The 22,502-nt window shown below is 57.0% G+C and overlaps 1 protein-coding gene across 1 annotated transcript; it reads right to left on the bottom strand.

The window, feature by feature from the left end:
• Window positions 1-1,497: 1,497 nt before the first annotated feature.
• ETNK2 (ethanolamine kinase 2) lies at window positions 1,498-20,374 on the bottom strand. Its single transcript, XM_012657861.1, has 8 exons — window positions 19,785-20,374; window positions 17,888-18,147; window positions 14,828-14,950; window positions 9,911-10,053; window positions 9,237-9,320; window positions 6,279-6,424; window positions 4,740-4,813; window positions 1,498-2,713 (listed from the first exon to the last, which is right to left on the bottom strand). Exons 1-8 carry the CDS (start codon window positions 20,040-20,042, stop codon window positions 2,641-2,643), a joined length of 1,161 nt encoding a protein of 386 aa, XP_012513315.1. The 5' UTR covers window positions 20,043-20,374; the 3' UTR covers window positions 1,498-2,640.
• Window positions 20,375-22,502: the final 2,128 nt, after the last annotated feature.

The following is a 22,502-nucleotide window of genomic DNA, read 5'->3' as shown; positions in this document are numbered from 1 at the left end:
CTTGTCCTGTCTGCCTCATTCCAGCTGCTGAGACGGGTTGGCCCTGCGCCCCCCTCTTAGGATGGCTGGAGTCCTGGAGCCCCACTCCCTATCCCTTGAGAGGGAGGATGGGTCAGGTGGGACGCAGAGGCCAGGAACATAGTGTCCTGCTCGTTACCAGGAAGGCTGGGCCACAAGCTGTTCTCTGCCCCCTTGGTGCCTCTCCTGCAGAGACCGAGGGTCAGAGCAGAGTTTTTTGCCTGGAGCTCCTGCCAAGGGCCTAGGAAGGGGCCCGAGAGGGTGGAGCACAGGTCACACTCAGGAGGCCTGGTGCTTAGCCAGGAGGGCAGGGGTTCTGGTTAGTCTGGGGGCGCTGGGGAAGGAGAGAAGGTAGAATGCCCGGGCTTTGCAGGGCACGCCCCCACCTGCTCATAACCCTGGAGGACTGGAGGAATGAGAATACTTTCTCAAAGAAGGCAGTGGGGTGGTGTCGACAGGTTAATCCTTCCGGTGCAGATGGTGGCCAGGGCCTTAGGGGCACAGGACGATACCCTGGGAGCCCTGTCCCAGCCACTCCCTGCTCCCCACTGCAACACCTGCCTCCAACGCGTGACATCAAGGCCCCAGGAGGCCAGAAACAAAGGTACCTTCAGTGTTAATTCTGCCCTCAGTTCTAGAGCTGGCTCTGAAAGGAACAAAGGGGGTGGGCACTGCTACTTAGTCCACAGGTCGCGTCTGGCCACCTGTCCCCACACATGACCTTCAGGTCCCTGCCTGCCCAGCTCTGGCCCCATCCCTATCCCTGGGCAACTCTTTCCCCATGTGTTCGATTAGCACCCCTCCTAGGCCGCTACCCCTGGATCACCGTGACCTTGAAGGCCCCAGCTGCCTGTGCCAGCTCCAGCAGTTGCCATGGCATCCTGGTACTTCTGCAGGCAAAAACCAAACAACCAGAGTCCACCTGGCAGGCGGCTGTTCCAGCCCCGCCCCTAAGGGCACTGGGCACATTCTGGGGGGCCCTGGAAGTATAACTAGCAACCAGGCTGCTGAGAGGGATGCCCCATTCTCACCTTTTGAGTTTCTGCCCTTCCCTCCCTCTGGCCTTCTGAGAAGGTAACAGAAGGTTCCAGAAATCACTCTTGCCGGCTGTCAGGCAGAGCAGCTCCCTTTCCCAGCCCCCGTAGCTGGGAGCCAGAAATGACTATTTAAGGTGTCCGCAGCCCTTCCACGCAGGGTTTCACCGGCTCAGCACTGTGGTCAGCCACGGTCCCTGTAATCCTCAGCCCAGCTCCCCTGCATCCAGCTGATTCTAAGACGACGGTGAAAGGCGGAGGAGCAGCGAGACACCAGCCCTGCCCAGGTCTGCAAGGAGCCCAGGGCGTGAGGCAAGTGCGCAGGGGCAGGCGCTACCGCGACTTCTGCATGAAGTCCAGGGGACGGCGTTGAGGAGGGGCTGCGGCACTCCTTGGCCCCCACTGCAGGACACAAATCCTCACCACTGTCACGTGACACAGAGCAGTCCAGAAATGGCATTTTAATGCAGAAAACCATGATAATTTACAAATGAATCACTTTATGGGCCAGAGCCAGGAGGGCTCAGGAGCCCCAGGGCAGGAAGGAGGTGGAGGTTGTTGGCAGGGGCAAGGGGAGGGGGGGCTCGGCCAGCACCTTTCTGATTCGATCCTGCCCAGGCTCTCACGCGCCGGGCAGGGAGGATGCCCTTGGCCCCCTGCCCCTTGATGCCCACTAGTCATTCCCAGATGGGAAAACCTCCGGTCAACTTCAGGACAGAGGTGGAGACGGAGAGACATCCTTGGGAAGGAGGGCCTGGAAGGCAGGGGAGGGAACAAGGCAGGTTGCTGCTAGCTCTGGCTCTGGCCACCCACCCTTGGCCGTGTCCCCTCCAGCCGAGCCACGGCACAAAGCAGAGCCTGGCTTTGGAGGCCCAGGGCCTCGCCATCCCTCCTTCCCCGCAGCAGGCTGCAGAGGGAGAGCAGAAGCACTGGAGCAGCAAGGGCAGTGGAGGGAGCACGGCGCCTGGGCTGAGGTACAGGGAGGAGTTACGTGATTGGACCTGGTTTGGAGAAGGTGAGGGGTCTCAGAGGAGGCGGCTGCTGGGGAGCTGTCATGCCCAATTTTAGACCCCCACACCCCGCCAAGGTGTGTACATCCATGTGTCAGGGTTGGCACGATGCTGGTCTGGGGCTCAGCACCTCCTACACGGGGCACGCGGGGGGACGGGCTGGAGCTCGTGGCACTGGAGGTAGAAAGGAGCCCTCCCCGCGTCCCCCTTCCCCGCGTCCCCAGGCCAGGGAGGGTCACAGACACAGCTAAGGCAGCCCAGTTGCAGCAGGGCCTGGGGCTGAGAATGGTGCTTCCTGTAGTCACGGTCCAGGCCCTGGCTCCCTGCAGGCACTTCCTCCCAAGCCTGGCGAGGTGAAGGGGACCCCTGGAGTTGGGTCCTATCAGCCCCTCCAAACAGGAGAATGAGGTCTTCAGTGGCAACCACTGGGGGCTGGCGGCAGGGACAGAGCCTTCTCCCTGGACACCCACCTGTCCCCTTCTCCCACCTTGTCCAAGGGTGTGGACCCCAGAGCAGAACTGAGCCCTGGAGAACAGGTCTGGCCAGACAGATGGGTAGGCGAGGGATGGGGTGGCTGGTCACTTTGGCATCTCCAAGGCTGACACTTGAGGCTTCACCTTGAAGTACTGGTTGAATCGGATCACCGCGTACCTGCCAGAAGGCAGAAGGAAGCTCGGTGTGGGAAGGGAAACCAGGTGGGCCCTGCTGGGGGTACTCACACCACGAGGAAAGTTTCTCACCAGCTCTAAGCCCATCTAGGTCTGCGCAGGTCAACCCCGGCCCAGGTTTTTGTGTTTGTTTGACGTCAACTTTTTTTTTCTTTTTTTGAGACAGAGTCTCACTCTGTTGTCCGGGCTAGAGTGCCGTGGCGTCAGCCTAGCTCACAGCAACCTCAAACTCCTGGGCTCAAGCGATCCTCCTGCCTCAGCCTCCCGAGTAGCTGGGACTACAGGCATGTGCCACCATGCCCGGCTGATTTTTTCTATACTGTATGTATATTTTTAGTTGTCCAGATCATTTCTTTCTATTTTTCAGTAGAGACGGGGGTCTCGCTCTTGCTCAGGCTTGTCTCGAACTCCTGACCTTGAGCGATCCACCCGCCTCGGCCTCCCAGAGTGCTAGGATTACAGGAGTGAGCCACCGCGCCCAGCCTTGACTTCAACTTTTAATTTTTTCTTCTCAGATCAGACTGGAGCAACCCTGCATGTTTGGAGTTTTGTTTTGACAGTTTGAAATGCTAAGTATATTCATATGATTGTGTAATAAATCTCTTGACCTTTTCATATTGCAAAACTGAAACTCTATACCCATCAAACAACACTCCCCATTTGCCCCTCTTCCCAGCCCCTGGCAACCACCATTCTACTTTGTTTCTTACGAATTTGGCTATCTTATTTACTCCTTATAAGGGGAATCTTACAGTATTTGTCTTCTTTTTTAAAAATTTCTTTCTGGGCCGAGGTTGGAGGTGGGAGGGATGTTCCAGGGCAGGGCTTCCAGGAGAAAGGTGGGGCTTGGCCAGTATTTATCTTTTTGTGACTGGCTTATTTCACTTAGCATAATGTCCTCAAGGTTGGTCCGGGTTTTAGCATGTGACAGATTTCCTTTCTAAGGCTGAGTAATACTCCATTGTATGTACATACCACCTTTTATTTATCTATTCATCTGCTGATAGACATCTGGGCTGCTTCCACCTCTTGGCTACTGTAAATAATGTTGCTCTGAACACAGGTGTACAAATTTCTTTGAGATCCTGCTTTCAATTCTTTTGTCTCTACATCCAGAGGTGGGATTGCTGGATCATATGGTAATTCTATTTTTCCATTTTTCGAGGAACCACCGCACTGCTTTCCATAGCACCTCACCATTTCTCATCGCCACCAGCGGTGCATAAAGGTTCCGACTTCTTCATAGCCTTGCCCACATTTGACATTTTCTGGTTTCTTTGGTAGCAGCCATCCCAAGGGGTGTGAGGCGGTATCTCACGGGGCTTCTGATTTGCATTTCTCTAATGGTTGTGAACACTTTGAAGCCAGGGTCATGATTCCCTTTCCACTAAGGGTGGGTGGGGAAAAGGCGGGCCAGGGTCTGGACCCGAATGGAGGAAGAAATGATTCCTGGCCCTTAGGGACGTATGTTCCTCCAGGCCAGGGACGTCCTGCATTGCCACTATTCAAGTACCATCCAGATGCTGTCCCTATACATCGCCAGGAGCCACTGAAGGGGTGGAGGGGCCTCACACCCATGCAGGGAGGCAGCACAGCAAGCACTAAGCCACCCAAGTGGCCTCACATGTCACTTCCGCTCTGGAATTCTGTCCTCTCCGCTGTAAAAAGATCTCCGTGATCTTTCAGACTGACTTTCAACAATTCCCTCCACCACCAGGCTCCGTGCACAGGTGCGCTGGCAGCAGGCAGGGCAGTGGAGTGGCAGTGGGATGCAGTGGGGACGAGCGGACCTTCCAGGCGCAGGGGAGGGAGTGGCATTTCTGAGTATTTTCAGAGTGGCGTTCCCCGGCACCCCCAGGACGCAGAAACAGGCTGGCATGGGGACAAGTCAGCAGGACAGAGGAACGGACTCCGGGCATTCTGTTGGGGCTTCCTCTGCCCCCTTCGCACCCTGGGCTCAAGGCTTTTCCTTTTTTCCGTGCCCCCCTCCAGCTTCCCCCTGCACTCACCTGAGGAAATCGAAGTCGATGGTGGAGTACTGGTTCTGGATGAGGGCCCAGAGCGCCCAGAAGAAGTGAGACGCCTGGAAACAGACCAGAGAGGGTCAGCTCGGCGAGGCCCCACGCCTGTCGGCAGCCCTGCAGAGCCAGGGGACGCAGCCGTTCTGGAAGACACAGAGCTAGGATACTGGCAGAGACGTGGTGGGGTCTCCCCGGCACAAGCTTTGGGGGCTCCGCTCCTACCAGGAAAAGGCGAGCAGAGCCAGTTCTACCAAGGCCCTGGTGTCTGCCCCCCTAAGGGGGTATGGTCAGCAGAATGGTGCTTCTAGGGATTTCAGGAGGTTCCCCCAGCCTAAGCAGGACCCACACTCCACCCCGGCCTCTTCCCTACCTGGGGGAACCTGCTGGAGTCTTCGAGGCCAAGGTATCCAGGACAAGGTGACTCCCTAAGCCAGAGCTTAGGCCTAGTGGCCAGTGGAGGGGCTGGCACCCCTCAGGAGGGTGCAGGGAGAGGAGAAGAGGGTGGCAGCAGTGCCCTGGCCACCAGTCTGCTGGAAGACCCCTACACTGACCTTCACTCTACTGGGAGGCCAGTCAGGCTGGAAAATGAATCTGGATCTGGGAGCAAGTATGGGCATTTGCTGAGCATTAAACTGTGTTTTCCCTGTAGCCAGGGGTCCCCACAAGGCCCAGGTCACCTCAGACTCAAGAAGCCAGGGGACCATGATTCCCAGCCGCCCCCGAACAAACACTAGTGACACCATCATTTTCCCATGCAAGGGTCCCTCCCCACCCCTGTGGCATTCCCATCCCCGAGTCCTGCTCACTCAGGGCTTGGCTACAAAGTGCCTCCCCTGCACTTTCTTCCCTTTTCATGGCTTAAAAGGGGCATAGAAAAACTAGCACGAATGAATTATCACTAAAACCTTAGCAAGAGGAAGGCTTGTTCTTAAGGTAGAAGGAAAACCCCAATGCAGAAGCGCCAATGAGGAAAATAGAATAGGCAATCCCAAATCACAGAAAAGTAAAGATTTTCTTTAGCTCTGTTATGTATTATGAAATTCAGGACAGCTGACTTGTCCTCTTGCTTAGGCACAGCTGACATTAACAGGACTAGTTAGCAATCCCCTGGGCACATGCAGGCGGGGGAGGGGGGGTCTGGCATGAACCTTGGGTCAGTGGCACTCAGAATTGAGAAGCGACAGCGCAGTGATCTGAGCAGGAAGAGCCTGACATTATATACGTATACATGAAAGGATGAGTCCAACTGCAGCGTGGAAGGCCGAGATTAAACAGTAGAAAGAACTACTTATGCAAATGAGAGACTTGCTAAAATTGGAAGCCAGGATGTTTCTTGGAAGTATTTCTCTAGAGAAGAGAGAGCCTGGACTGAATGGGGCAGGGGCAGGGAATAGGTCATCTTAGCATAGGGGTGCCCCACACAGGGCTCCCCAGGCTCACCTCTAGAGTGGGGTTCTGGAGCCAAGGGCGGGTCACGAGTCCCTCCTGGCTCCTCCTTCCCCGCCCCCGCCCAGTCACCGCACTCACCAGGGCGAACTTGTTGACTTGCACGTAGAGCCTCTCCACCTCCCTGGGGGGCACGGCCATCCCCTTCTGCGCCTGCAGGTAGTAGCGCAGCCACTGCAGCTGGGTCTCCCGCGTCGGGTACTGGCAGTAATCCACCTCGTTCACGCCTGGCGGGGAGGCAAGCCAGACACAAGTTGCTCAGAGAGTCCATGGTCCCGCCTCAGGGCCTCCTCAAGCTCAGCATGTGTCCCTCCCCCCCTCAAAACTCCCGTCTCCTCTGACCTGCGGGGCTGTGCCCACAGAGGCAGCCCTGGGAATATGGCTTCTCCACTAGTGCGGGGCTCCGCCCACATCCCACCTGGGAGCTTCTGTGGGACTGGGGAAGCAGAGAGAGAGGCAGACTGCTAGAGGGGCAACGTACTGTCCAGGGAGTGACGGGAACCCCTCATGACAGCACCACTGTATGCCCCGAGCCCTGCACAAAGTGACGGTGCGTGGGAGGCACCACTGGTCTCAGGTCTCCTGCCAACCTCCAGTTAACCCGGAACAAGCCCTTTGCTCTGTTTTTGTTTTTTTAAATGTCTCTCCCCCTTTATTTCTGCATTTCTATATTAAATATATGTTAATAGTATCAAACTCACTCTGTCACCCAGGCTGGAGTGCAGTGGTGTGATCATAGCTCACTGCAGCCTCGAACTCCTAGGCTCAAGCGATCCTCCTGCCTCAGCCTCCCGAGTGGCTGGGACTACAGGCACACACCAACATGCCCAGCTGATTTTTGTAATTTTTTGTAAAGATAGGGTCTCACTATGTTGCTCAGGCTGGTCTCAAACACCTGACTCACGTGATCCTCCTACCTCAGCCTCCCAAAGTACTGGGATTACAGGCATGAGCCACCGCACCAGGCTTCGCTGTCTTCATTATCAAACAAGGGACCTAGACTAATGTAGGACTGTCAAACGTGGTTTCTTAGACCAGTGTTAAGCTGGCTACTTAAGAAGATCACCCAGAGAGCACCCCTACTCCCATCCAATTCTCCAGATGATTCTAACAGGCACCCAGGCTTGGAACACATGGGCCAGGTGGCTCTGACTCCCTAGAGCCCTCCCTTTCTAGTTGTCCTCGAGCTGCCAGCCGGGGACTTCCAGCCACATCCTGGGCATGGCGGCAGAGACCTTGGCTTCAGAGCTGGCACACAAAGAGGTGGATTATTTAAGACAGGACCAAGACTGGGCCACCTTCTTCAGGGTCTCTCCCTCCCTCTTTTCCTGTCCTTCCTAAGCTTTCCTTATACCCCCGGAAAAACACACTCGGTCTCCTGAGGCCCCAAGAGTACAGCTGGTAAGAATCTCCTTGTGTAGGTACAGAAACTAAGGCCCAGAGACAAGAAGAAATGTGCCCAAGGTCACTCTCCCAGTTAGGGACAGGATTGCGGTTGGGACCCTCACGTCCCAATGCCTAGTGCCGTGTCTGCCTCACTGCTGAGAACCCAGGGGTCCCTCTCCCCAGCTCCTAATCTCCCTTGCCCTCTTCCTTCCCCTACACTAGGTTCTTCCTCCTCCATTCTCAACCTGGGAGCAGGACGCAATCTGCCCCTTTGGAGAGATTCCAGTTGGACTTTGCTCTGTGCAGTGGGTGAGAAGGACTTAAAAAGCTTAAGAATTATCCCTTGCGGAAAGACCAGCAGGCCTGGTGGCCAAGCACTCCCAGGCCCGGCCAGTGCCAGCCTCTGTTCACAGCACCTGCCACTCCGCTCCCTGCAGCTCAGAGACTCTGCCCCGCTGAGGCCCCATAATCCCTCGGGTTCCTAGGTGCAGCTGGTGGCTGCCCTGGGGTGTCGCAGCCTTAGGTGCAATCAGTGCTTGACAGACTGGTCACCTGGGGTTCCAGAAGGGTTGCAATTGGCCTGATCAGGGTGGGGAATGGCTAAGGCTGGGGGGCGGGGGGCACACTCCGCAGCTGGCCTGGGCCTGCCTCACCTATCCTGAGCACCTCACACTGCCTGTCTGGGGACGGTCCCCCAGCCGCCATGTACAGCTCTATCCATGCAGCTCTATCCATGCGTTGCCTCCTCAGTCCCATCTAATTGTTTTTAACAATTAAGCCCTCAAGCTGGAAAAACCTGCCCTGCTTCCTTTACACAAGTGGTTCTATTGTACATACCATACCTTTCTAGAATAATTGCCTACCCCTAGGAATCCCTGCCCTCATCCACCCTCTTCCACTCCTGCTCCAGGAAAGCTTCCCTGCCTAATAACAGCAGCAAACACCACTATGATGTTTAGCACGTGCCACGCACATATATCTCTTATCAATACTGTGAAGTAGGCACCCTCATCATCTCCATTTTGTAGGGGCGCAGAGAGGGTGAGTAACCTGCCCAAGGGTCACACAGCTATTGGTAGTAAGCAGCAAAGCCAGGACCCGAAGTTGGGGAGTCAAGTTGCAAACTACATACTTGCAATTAGTTCCACTTAGATTATTCTCATCAAGCTACCTGGCAAACAGCTCCTCACAGCTTGTTCTAGCCTCCACCCTCCAAGGACAGAACCACCTTTGGTCCTCCCCCCAGACCTGGCTCCCAACATAAGGAGAGTGCTTTTTACATAGGCCAAATACAGTTATGCTTCGCTTAACAACGGAGATATGTTCTGAGAAATGCGTCATTAGGAGACTTCGTCGTTGTGCAAACATCATAGAGTGTGCTTACACAAACCTGACGGTACAGCTACTACACACCTGGGCTGTACGGTATACCTGTCGCTCCTAGGCTGCAAACCTGTGCGGCATGCTACCACTGTACTGAATACCGTAGGAAACGGAAACACAGTGTTAAGTATTTGTGCATCTGAGCATCTCTAAATGTAGAAAAGGTACAGTAAGAATACAGTGCTATAATCTCACGGGACTACCATGGTGTCCACGCTCCGTCGGTGACTAAAACGTTCTATGCAGCGCATGTGGTGATGCCCTTCTCACCTGCAAACTCATTGAAATGGTTGCCGATGTCAAAAGCTTGGTAGTTGTAGCCGGCGTATTCGTAGTCAATGAACCGTACGTGACCTGTGGGGTAGAGGAGAGGCCATGAGGGTTGGCCCGGGAGATCTGGAAATAGGGCCCGGCCAAGCTTCCGCAGACCTCTGAGTGCACCCACGGACTACTGCTGGCCCGCGTGGCAATCCAGCCCGACCCAGCCGCAGCAGCAGTCTTCTCAGCCGCCTCCTTCTATCCACATCTGTCCCTCTCACACAGCTGGATCCCCAGGCTCTCCCCACCGAAACACATCTGTCCTCAGCATGGCTAAGGATCAGAAATGAAGCTACGGCTCCCTGGGTGATGCCCTCACAAGGAACACCAGGAGGTTCTCTCTCTCTCTCTCTCTCTCTCTCTCTCTGAAGGTTTGGGGCAACCACGATGTCTTCAGAAGCGCAGAGCTGCCGGGAGGAGTGGCTTCGGTGCCCTAATGCCGAGCGCCTCCACGAACCATTATTTTGAGTTCCTTCTTGGTATAGACTTTTCTAAGCGGGAGTTTGTTTCCTTTTCCCCCTTCTCGCCCACAAATTACTTAAGACCTAAACCCAGGTCTCCTTTTGCTTGTCCAGGTGCCAACCCGCGGAGAAGGCCCCTGAAGCCAGCTGACCGGGGAGCCATACCTTTGGTGCTGTCATAGATGATATTCTTGCAGAGTAGGTCGTTGTGACAAAATACCACAGGGGAATCCAGCTGGGACAGGTGCTCCTTCAGCCAGGCCAGCTCCCATTCCAACACCTCCACCGTAGGGACATCTGCAGAAAGGCTAGGCAGTGACAAAAAAGGTGGCCGGTGGAGGGAGGGCTGATAGTAGATGGGCAGATGCTTGGCCCGAGAGCCCTGAGTTTGAGCCTCGTCGCTCCCTCCCTCTTACTGCAGAGGAACCTTGGACAAATGGCCAAGCTTGCAGGCCCTCCCTTTCATCCTCTGTAAAATGGCTGCAAGACTTCCTGTCCTTCTGTCTCCTGTGGTTATGCTAAGAAGCTGATTAAAACATGGGCATAAAAGCATTTGGCAGAACATAAAAGTCATTGACCGACAGCATCCCCGCTGCTTTGTGGAGGGGATGAGGAGGAAGGAAAGAGACACAGGGAAAAGACAGGGGAGGTGAGGACGAACGTCCAGACTCGAAGATCCCACACAGAGAGGACAAGGGTAACAGGGGTGGCGGGGACAGATGCAAACCAGCCCTGGGTTCAGGACGCTGGGGAACAGCCTTGGGCGAGGCACAGCTCAGATGAGACTCTGCCCCAGAGTTCCTCCAGCGGAGGGATAACAGTGGCCTGGGACGGGGCTGGAGCAAGGTGCTCTCTTGAGGAGGCAGAGGTATGTCCTAGCCGCCGACAGTGTCACAGGCAGAAGGGACCAGAGAGACGGTCTGGTCTTACCTCCCATCTCACAAACAGACCATTTGGGCCCGTGTAAGAGAGCAAACAGAGCGCTTCTGGGGCTCAGTCCTACAACGCCTGGGGAGCACTGAGGCCTTCCCACGGGACGGCACTTGCTCTGTTGCTCCGATAGCTTCTCCCTTCCACCTGGGAGTATGAGTGTGTGTTCCCTCGTCCCAGCCCCCTATTGCACCACGTATGGGCAACTGGAGGGCAGGGACAGAGAAGTCTTGAGCCCACCCCTCCCTCTGCCCTGCCCCAGCACGCAGCCGCCATTTCTGCTGACAGAAACGCGTGCTGAGGAATGAACGTATCAGTCAATGACGTTACCGGAGGCCGTGCAGAGGTTCAAGCAAGGCTACGTTGTGCCCAGATGCTCTGAACTTTGCTCCCCGGGATGCACACAGGTCTGTGTACACTGAAAAGGCCAAACAGCACAACCCTTAAAAACCCAGAACCACCAATGGCGAGAGGGGAGGAGGCTGGAGTTTTATCTCCACTCATGTGTCTCCTGTTTACATTTCTTCGTCCAGGGCAGCAAGAGCATGTGGAGGAGGATGAGAATGAGATGTGCCCTCTGTCACCTGCCCACAGGACAGCGCGGTCACCCCCTGACCCATCCCAGAGGCCAGAGCATGGGGAAGAGTATTCGGGGACCAAGGCATCCCCATGTCCCCTGTGGAAAGGGAGGAGAGGGCAGGCTCTCTTCCAGGCTTTGAGAAGGTCAAAGCAAAAGAGGATCTCAGGTCATCTTAGATTGGCCCCATGGGGAAACTGAGGCTCAAGGAAGGAGAGAGGCTTCCGTCCAGCCTCCAGTGATCTCTTCACAGCCAGATGCTCTACTTCCTCGTCTAAGCACAGCAGTCCTCAGCCTGTCCAAGGGTCCAAAACCGAGTTGTGTCTCCTAATTGTGAGGGCTGTGCACTGTCCCCGAAGCCCCTCAGAGGCTCTGCAAAGGCCTCTCTGAGTCCAGGGAGGCTGTGGGAGGGGCGACACCGAGGAGGCTGCCCGGCATCTTTACCGGAGTTTATCTGTGTTGACGGGTCTGCACAAGCTGCGTTTCAGTCTCGGCTCTTATAAGAAGCTACCTTTCCTTTTAAGCTTTTTTCTTTTCTTGGACGGAGACCATCAAAAGATAAGAATTAAGAGGCTTCCTTTGGTTTGCCCATGTCCCAGCCTGGAAAACATCTCTGTCATCTAGGACGCCTGCTGCTCAGTCCCTGACCTCTGCCTGACCCCCGCCCTGCGCACCGCAAGGCCACGCAGATGGTTACTGTAGGAGCCGTCCAGGCCTTCTATCTCCCTGGGGGCCCCCTGGGAGGCTGTGCCACCCTCCCCTGCGCACTTGAACCATCGCCAGCTTCTCTACCTTCAGTCCTGCTGCCTCTAGACTCCGTCAAGGCTGTGGAACCCGCAGAATAGTAACCACCACCGCATCCCAGAAACAACCCAGGGAGAACTGCTCCCTGCCCTCAGAGACAGCAGGTAGGGGGCTGAAGGCGCCGGGGGCTTCCCCAGGGAGGCTTTGTGGTTCCCACTGATAAAGGCATTGAAAGTCCCTGGCAAGTCTCCACTCTGCTCTCAGGACCTGGGCAGGGCAAAAGTATTCTACCCGCAGGGGACCTTCTACGTGTTTGAGCATACTGGCTTGACACCTTGGCCCTCCCACCAGCCAAGCCATCAGTATCTCTTCGTGATGCCCCAGAACCGGTTATCAGCCCCGCATTCTCCCAGCCGCCCTAGACACCTCCAACCCAACACCGAGGCTACCAAATGTATTTCCACAGGTCTCTGACACATCCCCTATTCTCCCCCTTTTGCCACCCCACCTGACCCCTGACCCCAGCCCCTAAACTGCCCTATGGAAATGTGCCTCAAATATCGTTCCTTGATCACCTGCCTCAGAATCTCCTGGGGAACCTATCAAATGCAGCTGCCTGGGGCCTAATGCAAGACCTCTCAATCAGTCTCCGAGGTCGGGGGGACTCTTATGCTCAAAGTTTGGGAAGAAACTTTAGGACAAGTCCTAGGTCTTGTGCATTTAATTACACCACTCCCCCAGCCGGTCTCCCTTCCTCAAATCCACCCCACCCCAAGTCTGTTCCTTACAATGCTGCAGAGCTTTCTTCCTAAGCCCCATCCTGGTCAGGTTACAGACCTGAGTCTCTGGCTCAAACATCTTCACGCGCTCCTGCAGCCTGCTGACTTCAATCTCGGCTCCTTAGCCTGGCATGTAAGGCCCCTCACCACCTAGCTCCAGCTCTGCAGGCCCCGCACTTGCCCAAGCCCTCCCAGGTCCTCCCAAACACCTGCTCCAGCCACCCTCATCTACTCGTCATCCGTGAGCAAACCCTGCTCAAGCCGTCTCCTCCAACTGGAGCGGCCCCCTTCTCCTCTCTGCCATCCCACCTCTGCCAAGGTGGCTCTCACCGTTCTCCCACCCCCAGCACACACTGCACACCCCGCCTTCTTCTGCAGCTGTGCATGAGCATGTCCTATTTATCCGGATGGCTCCTAAGCTCCTCTAGGGCAGGGCCAATGTCTCACTCATGGCCTTTTATTGTTTTAAATCCCAGTCAATCAATGTCTGTGAAATGACGGATTGAATAAATCGGGGTTATTAGGCCGTGACTGGAGCTCCAGGTGCTTTATCTGGTCTCGATGATTGCTCACCGTAGCCCTGCTTCAGGGCAGGTTAGGCCATTTGGGTCAGGGATCATTCCCTAAAGAGGCTCAAAGATTTGCCCAAGGTCAGAGGTGTGACAAAAGCAAAGAGAGTTGGTCAGTCCCCTCCAGTGACCACTCTCCTCCCAGCAAGTTTACCCCATAAGGTCACATGGTGACAACGTGGTCAAAGGAAGCTGCAGTGCCAGGGACCAATCTGAGCACCAGGAGGCCTGGACTCTAGTCCCTGAGCTGCTACTGATCAGCAATGACCGTAGGCAAGTCGCATCCCCTCTCTGGGCCTCAGTTTTTCCATCTGTTGAATGAAAGCAATAGGCTAGAGGGTTGGAGGGACCTGTATTCCATGAGCTGTCCTAGCCCTGAGGGAGAAAGCAGTCATTGTCCCAGAGAGACGATTTGACATAGAAGGTCTGAACACGGTCAAAGAGAGGGCAGGCTTGGGCCACCCTGGACAAACTGTCTCAAAGACAGGGCTTGATAATCATTACATGGGAGGATCCAGATAAAGTCGTGCATGTGTGCGACAGAGACGCACTCACAGTCGGGACAGAGTTAGTCATTAACTTGTCATCTTGCAGGAGGGAAGGAGATACCCTTCCCTAAACCTCTTCTGCACCCTACTCCCATGCACATTTGGAACACAGGTGATGTTCAACCCCAGCAGGGAGCAAGGAGGGATGAGAGACTCACTACTCCTTGGGGTTTGTTTTGTTTTGTTTTCGGGGGTGGGTAGGCGGGACACCACTCTTTCCTCCATGCCTCCATCGTTTTGTCAGCACGCAGGGTGTGCTGGGGAATCAGGTGTCTGGAGGCTAGCAGGACTCTCACGTTGTTGGTTCAGGCGCTTAAGGAAGTTCAGGGAAGCCCGTCCTAGCTGGGCAAGGGCAATGTCGGGATGGGGGTGCACTTCCTTCCCTGGAAAGCAGTGAAGGAAACAGCAAGCTGTCGATCTGAACGAGGTGGGGGGCAATGTCGCCAAAGGTACGTGGGGACAGAAGGGGTCCAGGCAAGTCCCGAGGGCTTGCTGGTTGATGAGTTGAGTTCTTCCGACTGACTCTGAGCTCTGCTCATGTTCAGAAGGCAGCTCAGGTGGAAAGAGCCCTGGGCTGGGAAACAGAAGCCCTGCCCCTCACTAGTCCCATGACACTGGGCAAAGCTCAGACTCTGAGCCTCAGGATCCTGCGAGCAACACGGGGAAGTGTTATCCCTGACCATGGTCCCTGCCACAGTCAGAAGACTCAAGGAGAAATAAGAGCATAAATGTAAAACTGCTGATTAAGTTCCTGAGGTTGAGTCAATGGCCCAGCAACCAGGACCGAAAGGGCTGCAGGCAAGACTGCTCAGTCCCCTCTCTGAGCCCTGGGCCCCCGCACCTCCCATCAGGGTGGGCTGGAGCCAAAAGAAGGGGAGGGGAGATATTAAGGTGGTACAGACAGTGGCAGCCTGGGACCCCCCCAGATCTTGTACCTGGGGTTGATCTCGTTCTTCACAAGCGTGAAATAATTGTGCATCTTGTGCCAGAGGGTGGGCTTGGGCAGACTGCCGTTGGCGTGGATGCTATGAATCTTGGCCATTTCTAAGGCGATTAACCTACAGCAGAGACAGGAAGAGTGGAAAGTATCAGTGCTGGGCATGCCCCCCCCACTCAGCCCCTCATGACCTGAAAAGGGCCCTACAGGGTCCACCAGGGCAGTAGCCAGAGGGCCAAGGGTGGGATTATTACGAGTCTCCCAGGAGCCTAAGTCCTGCAGGAGGAAGGTCTGAAGAGAAGGCATGAGCGTGAAATAAGACCTTTAGCCTAGTAGCTCCCTTTCTGGGACCAGGCTGGGGCTGCTTCGGGGAGCAGGAGGTCAAAGTAGTGGGCTTTGGCCACAGGTCAGCAGCCTCGCCCCACCCCAGCGTACTCACGGCAACTTCTGAGAGCAGAGGGGCACCTGGGGACGGGGGCGGCCCACCTCCCCAGGACTCTGACCCATCCTCTCAGGGGAGGCGAACACAGGTCACTGTGCACTCGGAGCTCACGGGGTGGCGATGCCAGGCAGAGAAGAAATGCCTGCCTCTTATCGGCTGGCCAAGGTGGGGAGGGAAACAGGCTGGCCCCGGGCAGCCCCCTCCTCGGCTACAGGGAGTTGATGCTGGTGGCGAGGTGCCAAGGACGCAAAACAAACCAGTGTTCTATTTTCAAGTTCTCCTGTGGACATTATCCAAGGTCCCGGGAGAGAAGGAGTGGGCGGGCGGTAGGGAAGGTTGCTGGGAGAGGGTGAGGGTGGACAGAGGACTGGCTGGTCAGAGAGGAAGGGCCTTGATAAGGACCCCATGGCCTGAGGCCTGTGTCCCAGCTAGGCTCTCCCAGTCCTCTGCCCCCACTGCCTTCTACAGCCCCACCCCCAACCGTCTGCCAAGCCTCCAACATTCAAGCCTCCTTGCTCTGCCTGTTGCTCGAATAATAATCACTGGGAAAGACAATAAAGGCATTGGCTATTGGAAACCTTGTTACCGGAGCTGTTCCTGGGACACCCTCTTCCCCTGCTGGGCCCTGGGAAGGGGCAGGCCATACCCTACTGGGACAACAGGGCAGTTTCAGGGCTCCTCCAGAAGCCCCCAAGGCTCCCACCTCCTAAAACATGGAGGGGGCAGGGGGCGTGGCAGCAACCATGTGGGTGAGAGAGGAAGGCTGGGCCTTCAGAGACCAAAGGCCCTGGGGCAGAAGGGAGGCTGCCAGGATTTGGGCAAGGCAGGGAAACAGACCTGAGACCCAGGCCTCCCCTTCCCAAAGGAAGATTCCGAACAGAGCATGAACAGAGCGTTTCCTTGAATATCAATAGGGCTGTTGTCTGGAATAGCAATGAAAGTAACCTCAACACTCAGCATTTTTATGCTGCAAAGCCCCAGCAGGCAGAGGTTGGGGGGTGGGGTTCAGAGGAACATGGGAGGGAGGACTCTGAACCCTTCCCCTCAGACAACCACTTTCACCCAAGAGGGATGTGGTCGACCCAGGGAAAATCATCAAGGAAGGGCATACCTCCTACACCTACCCTAATTTCTAGCTCTCCCCCAAATGCCAAGTTGTCTTCTTATGGAACCTAAATCCACCTTCAATCTTCCTGACAATGGTAATTGTTTGCATGAGAGGATGAGTGACAGCATCAGAATCATTGGTGGAGGGAGCCTGGGAGTGGTGAGGGCCTGCCAATATTGGAGCTTATCTGTACAAGATTGAGGAAGAGGTAGGAGAAGCCAGGACAGGGTCCCCTGCACCCTGCTCTGACCTTGCATCTCCAGTCTGGGCATATTTGGAGCTGCTCAGGCAGCTGGAGCCTGAGAAGACCCCTGCACGGGTTGGTATGTGTCTCACTTTCCCCCGAGACACAGACACACACACAGAGTTACAGTACACAATGCAAATATCCTGGGGTCCTGACCAGCCCCAGAGACAGCAGCATGGGGGGAGGGACTCTCACATTCCCTTCTTCTAAGTCTCTCGGGGTGGAGGGTGCAAGTAGAGCCAGGTGCACTTACTTGGGGCTAAATGGGTGGCAGGTGAGGGAGCAAAGCAGCGTCCTGGTCTACCCCCAGGTGGGCTTCATTGTTTTGGTATGTGAAGTCTCCTTCCCCTTGGACTGAACAGGGCAGATGCCAGGGGTCCCAGGCAGACCCCTGCGCTGCTGTCCCATGTCAGGAGCAAACCTCAGCTTGCCTGGGTTCTAGTCTGAGTGCCGCTCACGTGGGTCACGGCATTGGAGGGAGGAAGGAAGACACTGCCTGCTATCCCTCTCCTGGTCCAGGCCAGGGGAGAGAGAGCATACTAGGGGCCCTTCTTTGGTTCTTCTTCCAGGCCCCACAGTGGCGTCCACAGTGCTTGAAAGTGTAGTTCTGGGCCCCACACATCCAAGCATTTACTGGGAAGAGCTCCCCAGAGGCCGTTAATTTTTGTGAGCCTCTGGAAGGAGGCCTCGGCTGTTCCTCAAACCTGGGTTCCCTCCTTGTTAGGGAGCACAGAAGGAGATCAGACCGGCAGGAGAGATGACATCTCTGTGGGCGGTAAAGCCATGCTCCACCTGGATAAGGCCCATTTTCCTTGCACACCCGAGCTCCTGGCAGAAGGTGGGGAGGGGCAGGAAACCCTAAGTGCCCTGGGGATTTGGCTCATATTTCGTTTCCAAGGCTCTGAGATGTTTCCAGGTCAGGTTTGGGGTGGAAAGAGGTTTGAGGCCTGCGGCTAGGAAGCAGATCTCTGCTGCATTTAGGGAATCGGGTCCTTTGGTCCCACGTTCATCAAAACTCACACTTTCCTCCCCAGCAACGCATCCTTCTAGCAGACCCCACTGAAAATCTACAGAAAGCTACAGCCTCTCTCTGCAGAGCAACGCACATAAACACACACCCTTTTTCCAGGCAATTCCAGGGAACTCACAGATCTTGTGACTATTTTCCATGGGCCCCACTCTACACCAAGGAAGGTGACCAAGAATTTAAATGCCAAAGCTGGAAGAGTGGGAGAGATGAAGGCCCTGACACCCTCCTCACCTGAAGAGCCGGGGCTCACGAATGTGCTCGGGCCCCAGGGCCATACCCTGCATGTACTCGTAGCACAGCCCATTCTGGAAGGTGCAGTAGAGTTTGGGGGCACAGCCGTGTGTTCGCAGCAGCTGGAAGTTCCTGACCTCATTCTCCCGGTCCACCAGCAGCTCTGTCCGCTCCCCGTACACCCGGACCAGCACGCAGTCCCGCATGTCCTCCTCCACGTAGCAGGCCAACAGCTTGTTGGTGATGCCATCAGTGAAGCGCTAGCATTGGGAGAGGGCAGTGCATGGGTGGGTGGGGCAGAATCTCTCTGGTCTCCCCCAGGGCTCCCCAGCTCCAGCAGCAGGTGTTCATTTGAATGCTGAGCACAACCACACAGAACCCCCAGTCCTTTGGCCCTGTCATTCGTGCTCTACCCTGTCTCCAACCTTGGGAGTCTCCAGTCTATAGAGTTCAAGGAAAAAAATGGCAGCTTGAGCTCAGCCCAGGCACACCCGCTTTCCCTGGTCTGCCTCTAGTGGGTGGGATTTGACAGCGGAGGAATTTCCACACTACTCCATGGGTAGAAGCCCTCGCCACTCCTTGCTCCTCCATCCTGGCCCTGAAAGAAACCCCGTGGACCAGATTGTGGCAGAGGAGGGCCGGGAGCTGCCCAGGACAGTATATCCCGACCAGCTGCCTCTCACCTCCTGCCTGGCAGAGAGGGCTCTGCTGTACCTCTTGCCCCACCCAGCGGCAGTGGCACAAGGAGGGTTCTGAGGTTGGCACGCATCCCAGGACTGTGGTGGTCAGAGGTCCCTAGGGCCCCAGAGTGCCATACCAAAAAAGACAGGAGACAACTGGGCTGGGAGCACAGGCTCTCTGGGCAGGGTGATAAGGAGAAAGGAAGCATGGAATTTATGGGGCACAATGTGACAGAGCGCGCAGGGGCCTTAGAGGACATCCGAACCAATTCTAAGTGGGGAAACTGAGGCCAAGAGAGGGGAGGGACTGGCAGATGGCAGGTTAGGTCAGTGTTGGAATTAACCTCAGGCCTGTTTGATGCCTTGACAATCTTACGCCAAACTGGGCCTTTTATAATGCTACCGCTCCCCACGACGGGCCCGTCAGCCTCCACGCTGGATCAGGAACCTCACCAGAACTTGGCCTTTCCCCACCCAGAAGGCCCATCAGCACGGAGCCCCTCCCACTCCAGCACAAGCCGCGAGCACCCCACTCAGCACCTTCCGCCACAGGCGGCCCACAGAGGGGAAGGGCGCGGGTGAGCAGGTGAGGGCTGTTTTCAGAGACTGCGGGTCAGCTAGGGGAATCGGCCTGGGCCTCCTCTGCCCACAGGTGTGTCCTGGAGAATGTGTCCAGCGGGGTGTAGGGGGTGCTGAGCCCGAGCCCGCAGCGACAGTGAGGGGCTGGTGCTAGCCAGAATTCCACAGGGTGGCTCCTGGGACCCGCAGGGGCAGCTCAGGTTCTGGAGGCTTCGCTCTCACCATGGGGTGGAGAAGGGGCAGCAATGCGTGTGTAGGGAGGGGTTCCCTGAAAAGTTCCTGCCTCCTCAGGTTTCAGAGCGGGCTGGGACGCGCTTCTGGGCAGCGAGGGGCACCAGCACGCGGCGACAGGGGGTGGCCCGCACGCGCAGCACGCTGCCGGGTGGGCAGGTGGACCTCCGGCGTGCCCGGCAGCCCAGGAGGAGGGGGGCGTGTGGAGGGCCGCGGGAGGTGCGCGCCTAGCTTTGTTTAGGGACGAAAATAGATGGAGAAATAAAAACGCACAAACCACGTTCCAAACCTCGCCCGCGCAGCAGCCGCGCACTCCCGGGACCGACACCCGGAAGGATGCACGGACAGGCGTCCACGCATCCCGCTGCAGCCCCGGCGCGGCCCCGGCCCCGCGCCCGCCCCGCTACCTTGGTCCGAACTTGCTCGGGCTTCCAGTGCGGCCGCAGCTCCTGGATGAGGCGCAGGGCGCCGGGGAGGATGTCGTCCTGCTCCACCGATACGCCGAAGTACGGGACGGCGGCGGCCCGCTGGGGGCCCGGCGGCTCCCGGCAGCTCGCGCTGGCCGCCGCCTTCTCCTCCATGCCCCATGAGCACTGCGGGCAGGGCGCGTGCCTCCTCAGGTGAAGGGACGAGCGCGGCAGAGGAGCCGAAGGGGGCACAGCCATTCCCAGCAGCCCCACCCCCTCGGAGCCGCCGCGCTAGCGCTCGCCCCGGCGGGGGGGCCCGGCGAGGCGGTGGGAGTGGTAGAGGAGGGGCCAGGGGAAGTCCATGACTCAGACGCGAGCTGCCCGCTTCGATCGCCGGCTCGCAGCCCGGCGCCCGCGGCCGACCCGGGAACGCCGGGGCCCGCCGCGATTGTGACATCACGGGCGGCGAGCCGCGGGAACGCCCCCGGCCCGCCCCCGCCCCGGCCCGCGGGCCGCCGGGGAGCGCAGCCCGCCGCCGCCGGCAGCTGCGGCCGCCGCTACCTGGAGCGCGGGGCGGGGGCGACGCCCCCCGGGAGGCCGGTGACGCCGGGGGCGGGGCTTGCGGAGGCCCCGCCCCACCCGGGTCCCCACCCGGGCTGCCCCGGGCTGGGGGTCGCTCTCTGCTGGTAGCCTGGGGCAAGAGCGGGCTCCCTCTGCGCCCCCACCTCATCCTGGATTATAGGGATCTAGCTGCTCCTAAAGCGTCAGCTTGGGCTCTCCCCTCTGTGCCCCTGCTCCCTGCCCCCAATCCCTGAACCCCTGGAAATGGGTCTGCAGGAGCGGTCTCTGCTGCATCTCAAAAGCTCTTGCTCACAGGAAGCCCCCAGGCAGACTTCCCCTACACACACACTCGGTGGAGAGGGGACCTTGGGTCATGGTGTTGTGGGCGAGCGTGCCGGTGCAGCAGACTGGACTGTCCCGTGACGGGCCACCGAACATTTCAGGGCATTGGAGTGTTTGGACACCTTCCAATTGAGGAAGATTAAGTTTTGGTCACTAAATGATCCTTGAAGCCTCCGTCCCATCCTGAGAGTCTGCCTGGAGGCGAGTAGTAGGCAAGCGGGTGTCCTTGCTGGGTGTGGAGTGGGCAGGCCCTGAGCTGGCTCTGGGGAGGAAAGGTGAGGGGCTGGTCCCCGCAAAAGGACCAAAGCAGGATGTGGTGATGGCTGGGGAGTGGGAAGGCAGAGGAAGGGGTGGCAGGGTGTCCTGGGGCAGGGTTGCTATGGGGAGAGACAAGGCCACCTTAGGGGAAAGCCCCTCTGCTAGCCAGACTCTCCTTTCGTCATTCTCTGTCACCTCCTGAGCAGGACTTTGTTGGCCACCAGCCCTCTTTGTCACTGTCCTGTTCCACCTCAGGGACCTCACTGGTCACAATCTCTCACTGCCCCACTCGGAATAGTGCCTACATAGAAGGGGCCCTTTTCTGTTTCCTGGAGTTGTCTCTTTGGCCTGTTCTGGAACCTTCTCAACCACAAGGGCCCTATGATCCTTGCTGTTCAGAATCCAGCTCTGCCCGGCAGAACCTCTGCGATGATGGAAATATTCTATAGCTGTCCTGTTCAATGCAGTGGCCACTAGCCCACATGTAGCTAACCCGCACTCAAAATGTGGCCAGTGTGACATTTTATTCAATTCCGATTAGTTTTTATTTGAATGTAAATAGCCGTTTGTGGCTTTTGGATAATGTAGGAGGTGACGAGGGGGCTGCTTTCTTAAGGTCATAGAGCCCAGGATGTTGGAGCTAGAAAGAAAATTGCCTCCGACCCTCCCTTTGGCAGCGAGGAAATGAAGCTACACGGCGCACAGGAGCATGGACAATCAGCGGGAGTCCAGGGTCCTGCACCCAGGCTCGTGCTCCTGGCTCTGCAGATATCTGCTGCCTGTGGGAATATTGCCCTAGACAAGTGCTGGAGTCCCAAGTCCTGGAGCCGGAAGATGGCAGAGTGTGTGCGTCTGTGCACTTGTGCACGTGGCCCCATCCCAGCGGCCTTGCACACAGTGTGAAGCTCTGTGCTGTGACAGCACCAACTGCATGTGACGAGGTAGAAAGCACCCGGGACGTGAGTCGGACCGGCTGGGTTCTAGTCTGGAGTCTTCCTCACCTTTCAATATTCTTCACACTTGGTTCTTCACCAGGTAATCTTGGCCAAATGCCTCCATCCTCTGGGCCTCACCTTCCCCAGGAAGAATTGCCAGGATCTCTGGTGTTCTGTCTTTAGGTGACAGTGCCGTGGCCAGCCTGTGGACACGGCCACGTGGGCCAGGGCTGGGGCATCCACGTGGATGGGAAGCAGAGCTGAGGGTGTTTTGCAGGGCACAAAAGGCAGGGCTCGCTCGCTCAGCAGCGCAGAGCCTGAGCTCAGAACTGGTTTCTCTGAGCGTGAGTACCGTTCTGACCCACAGTCTACTGCCACAGCGTCAGCCTGGGCCCCTGAGGGGGTCAAGGGGGCACGATGCTGGCTCTCTGCAAACTTCCCACCCTTGGTTGTATTGTCAGCTCCACCTGAGCCCTGTTGACAGCGGATGCATGCCATCGTCCCTGCAGGAACCCGTGCGGGGAATGTGTCCTTTGTCAGTCTGTGTCACATTCCTGTCCACACACGACCATGCAGCTGCCCCTCCCTCTGTTCCAAACACCAGTGAACCCAGACCAACAGG

Source organism: Propithecus coquereli, unplaced genomic scaffold, assembly GCF_000956105.1.
Source record: "Propithecus coquereli isolate 6110/MARCELLA unplaced genomic scaffold, Pcoq_1.0 Scaffold563, whole genome shotgun sequence".
Lineage (NCBI taxonomy): Eukaryota > Metazoa > Chordata > Mammalia > Primates > Indriidae > Propithecus > Propithecus coquereli.
This window is presented reverse-complemented; position numbering and strand designations above follow the sequence as displayed.

Coding starts and splice junctions, on each gene's coding strand:
- ETNK2 (XM_012657861.1), bottom strand. CDS start 20,042: ATGGCTGTGCCCCCTTCGGCTCCTCTGCCGCGCTCGTCCCTTCACCTG. Junction 18,148..19,784: donor CCGAGCAAGTTCGGACCAAG/GTAGCGGGGCGG, acceptor TCCCAATGCTAG/CGCTTCACTGATGGCATCAC. Junction 10,054..14,827: donor AAGAACGAGATCAACCCCAG/GTACAAGATCTG, acceptor GTCACTGCCTAG/CCTTTCTGCAGATGTCCCTA.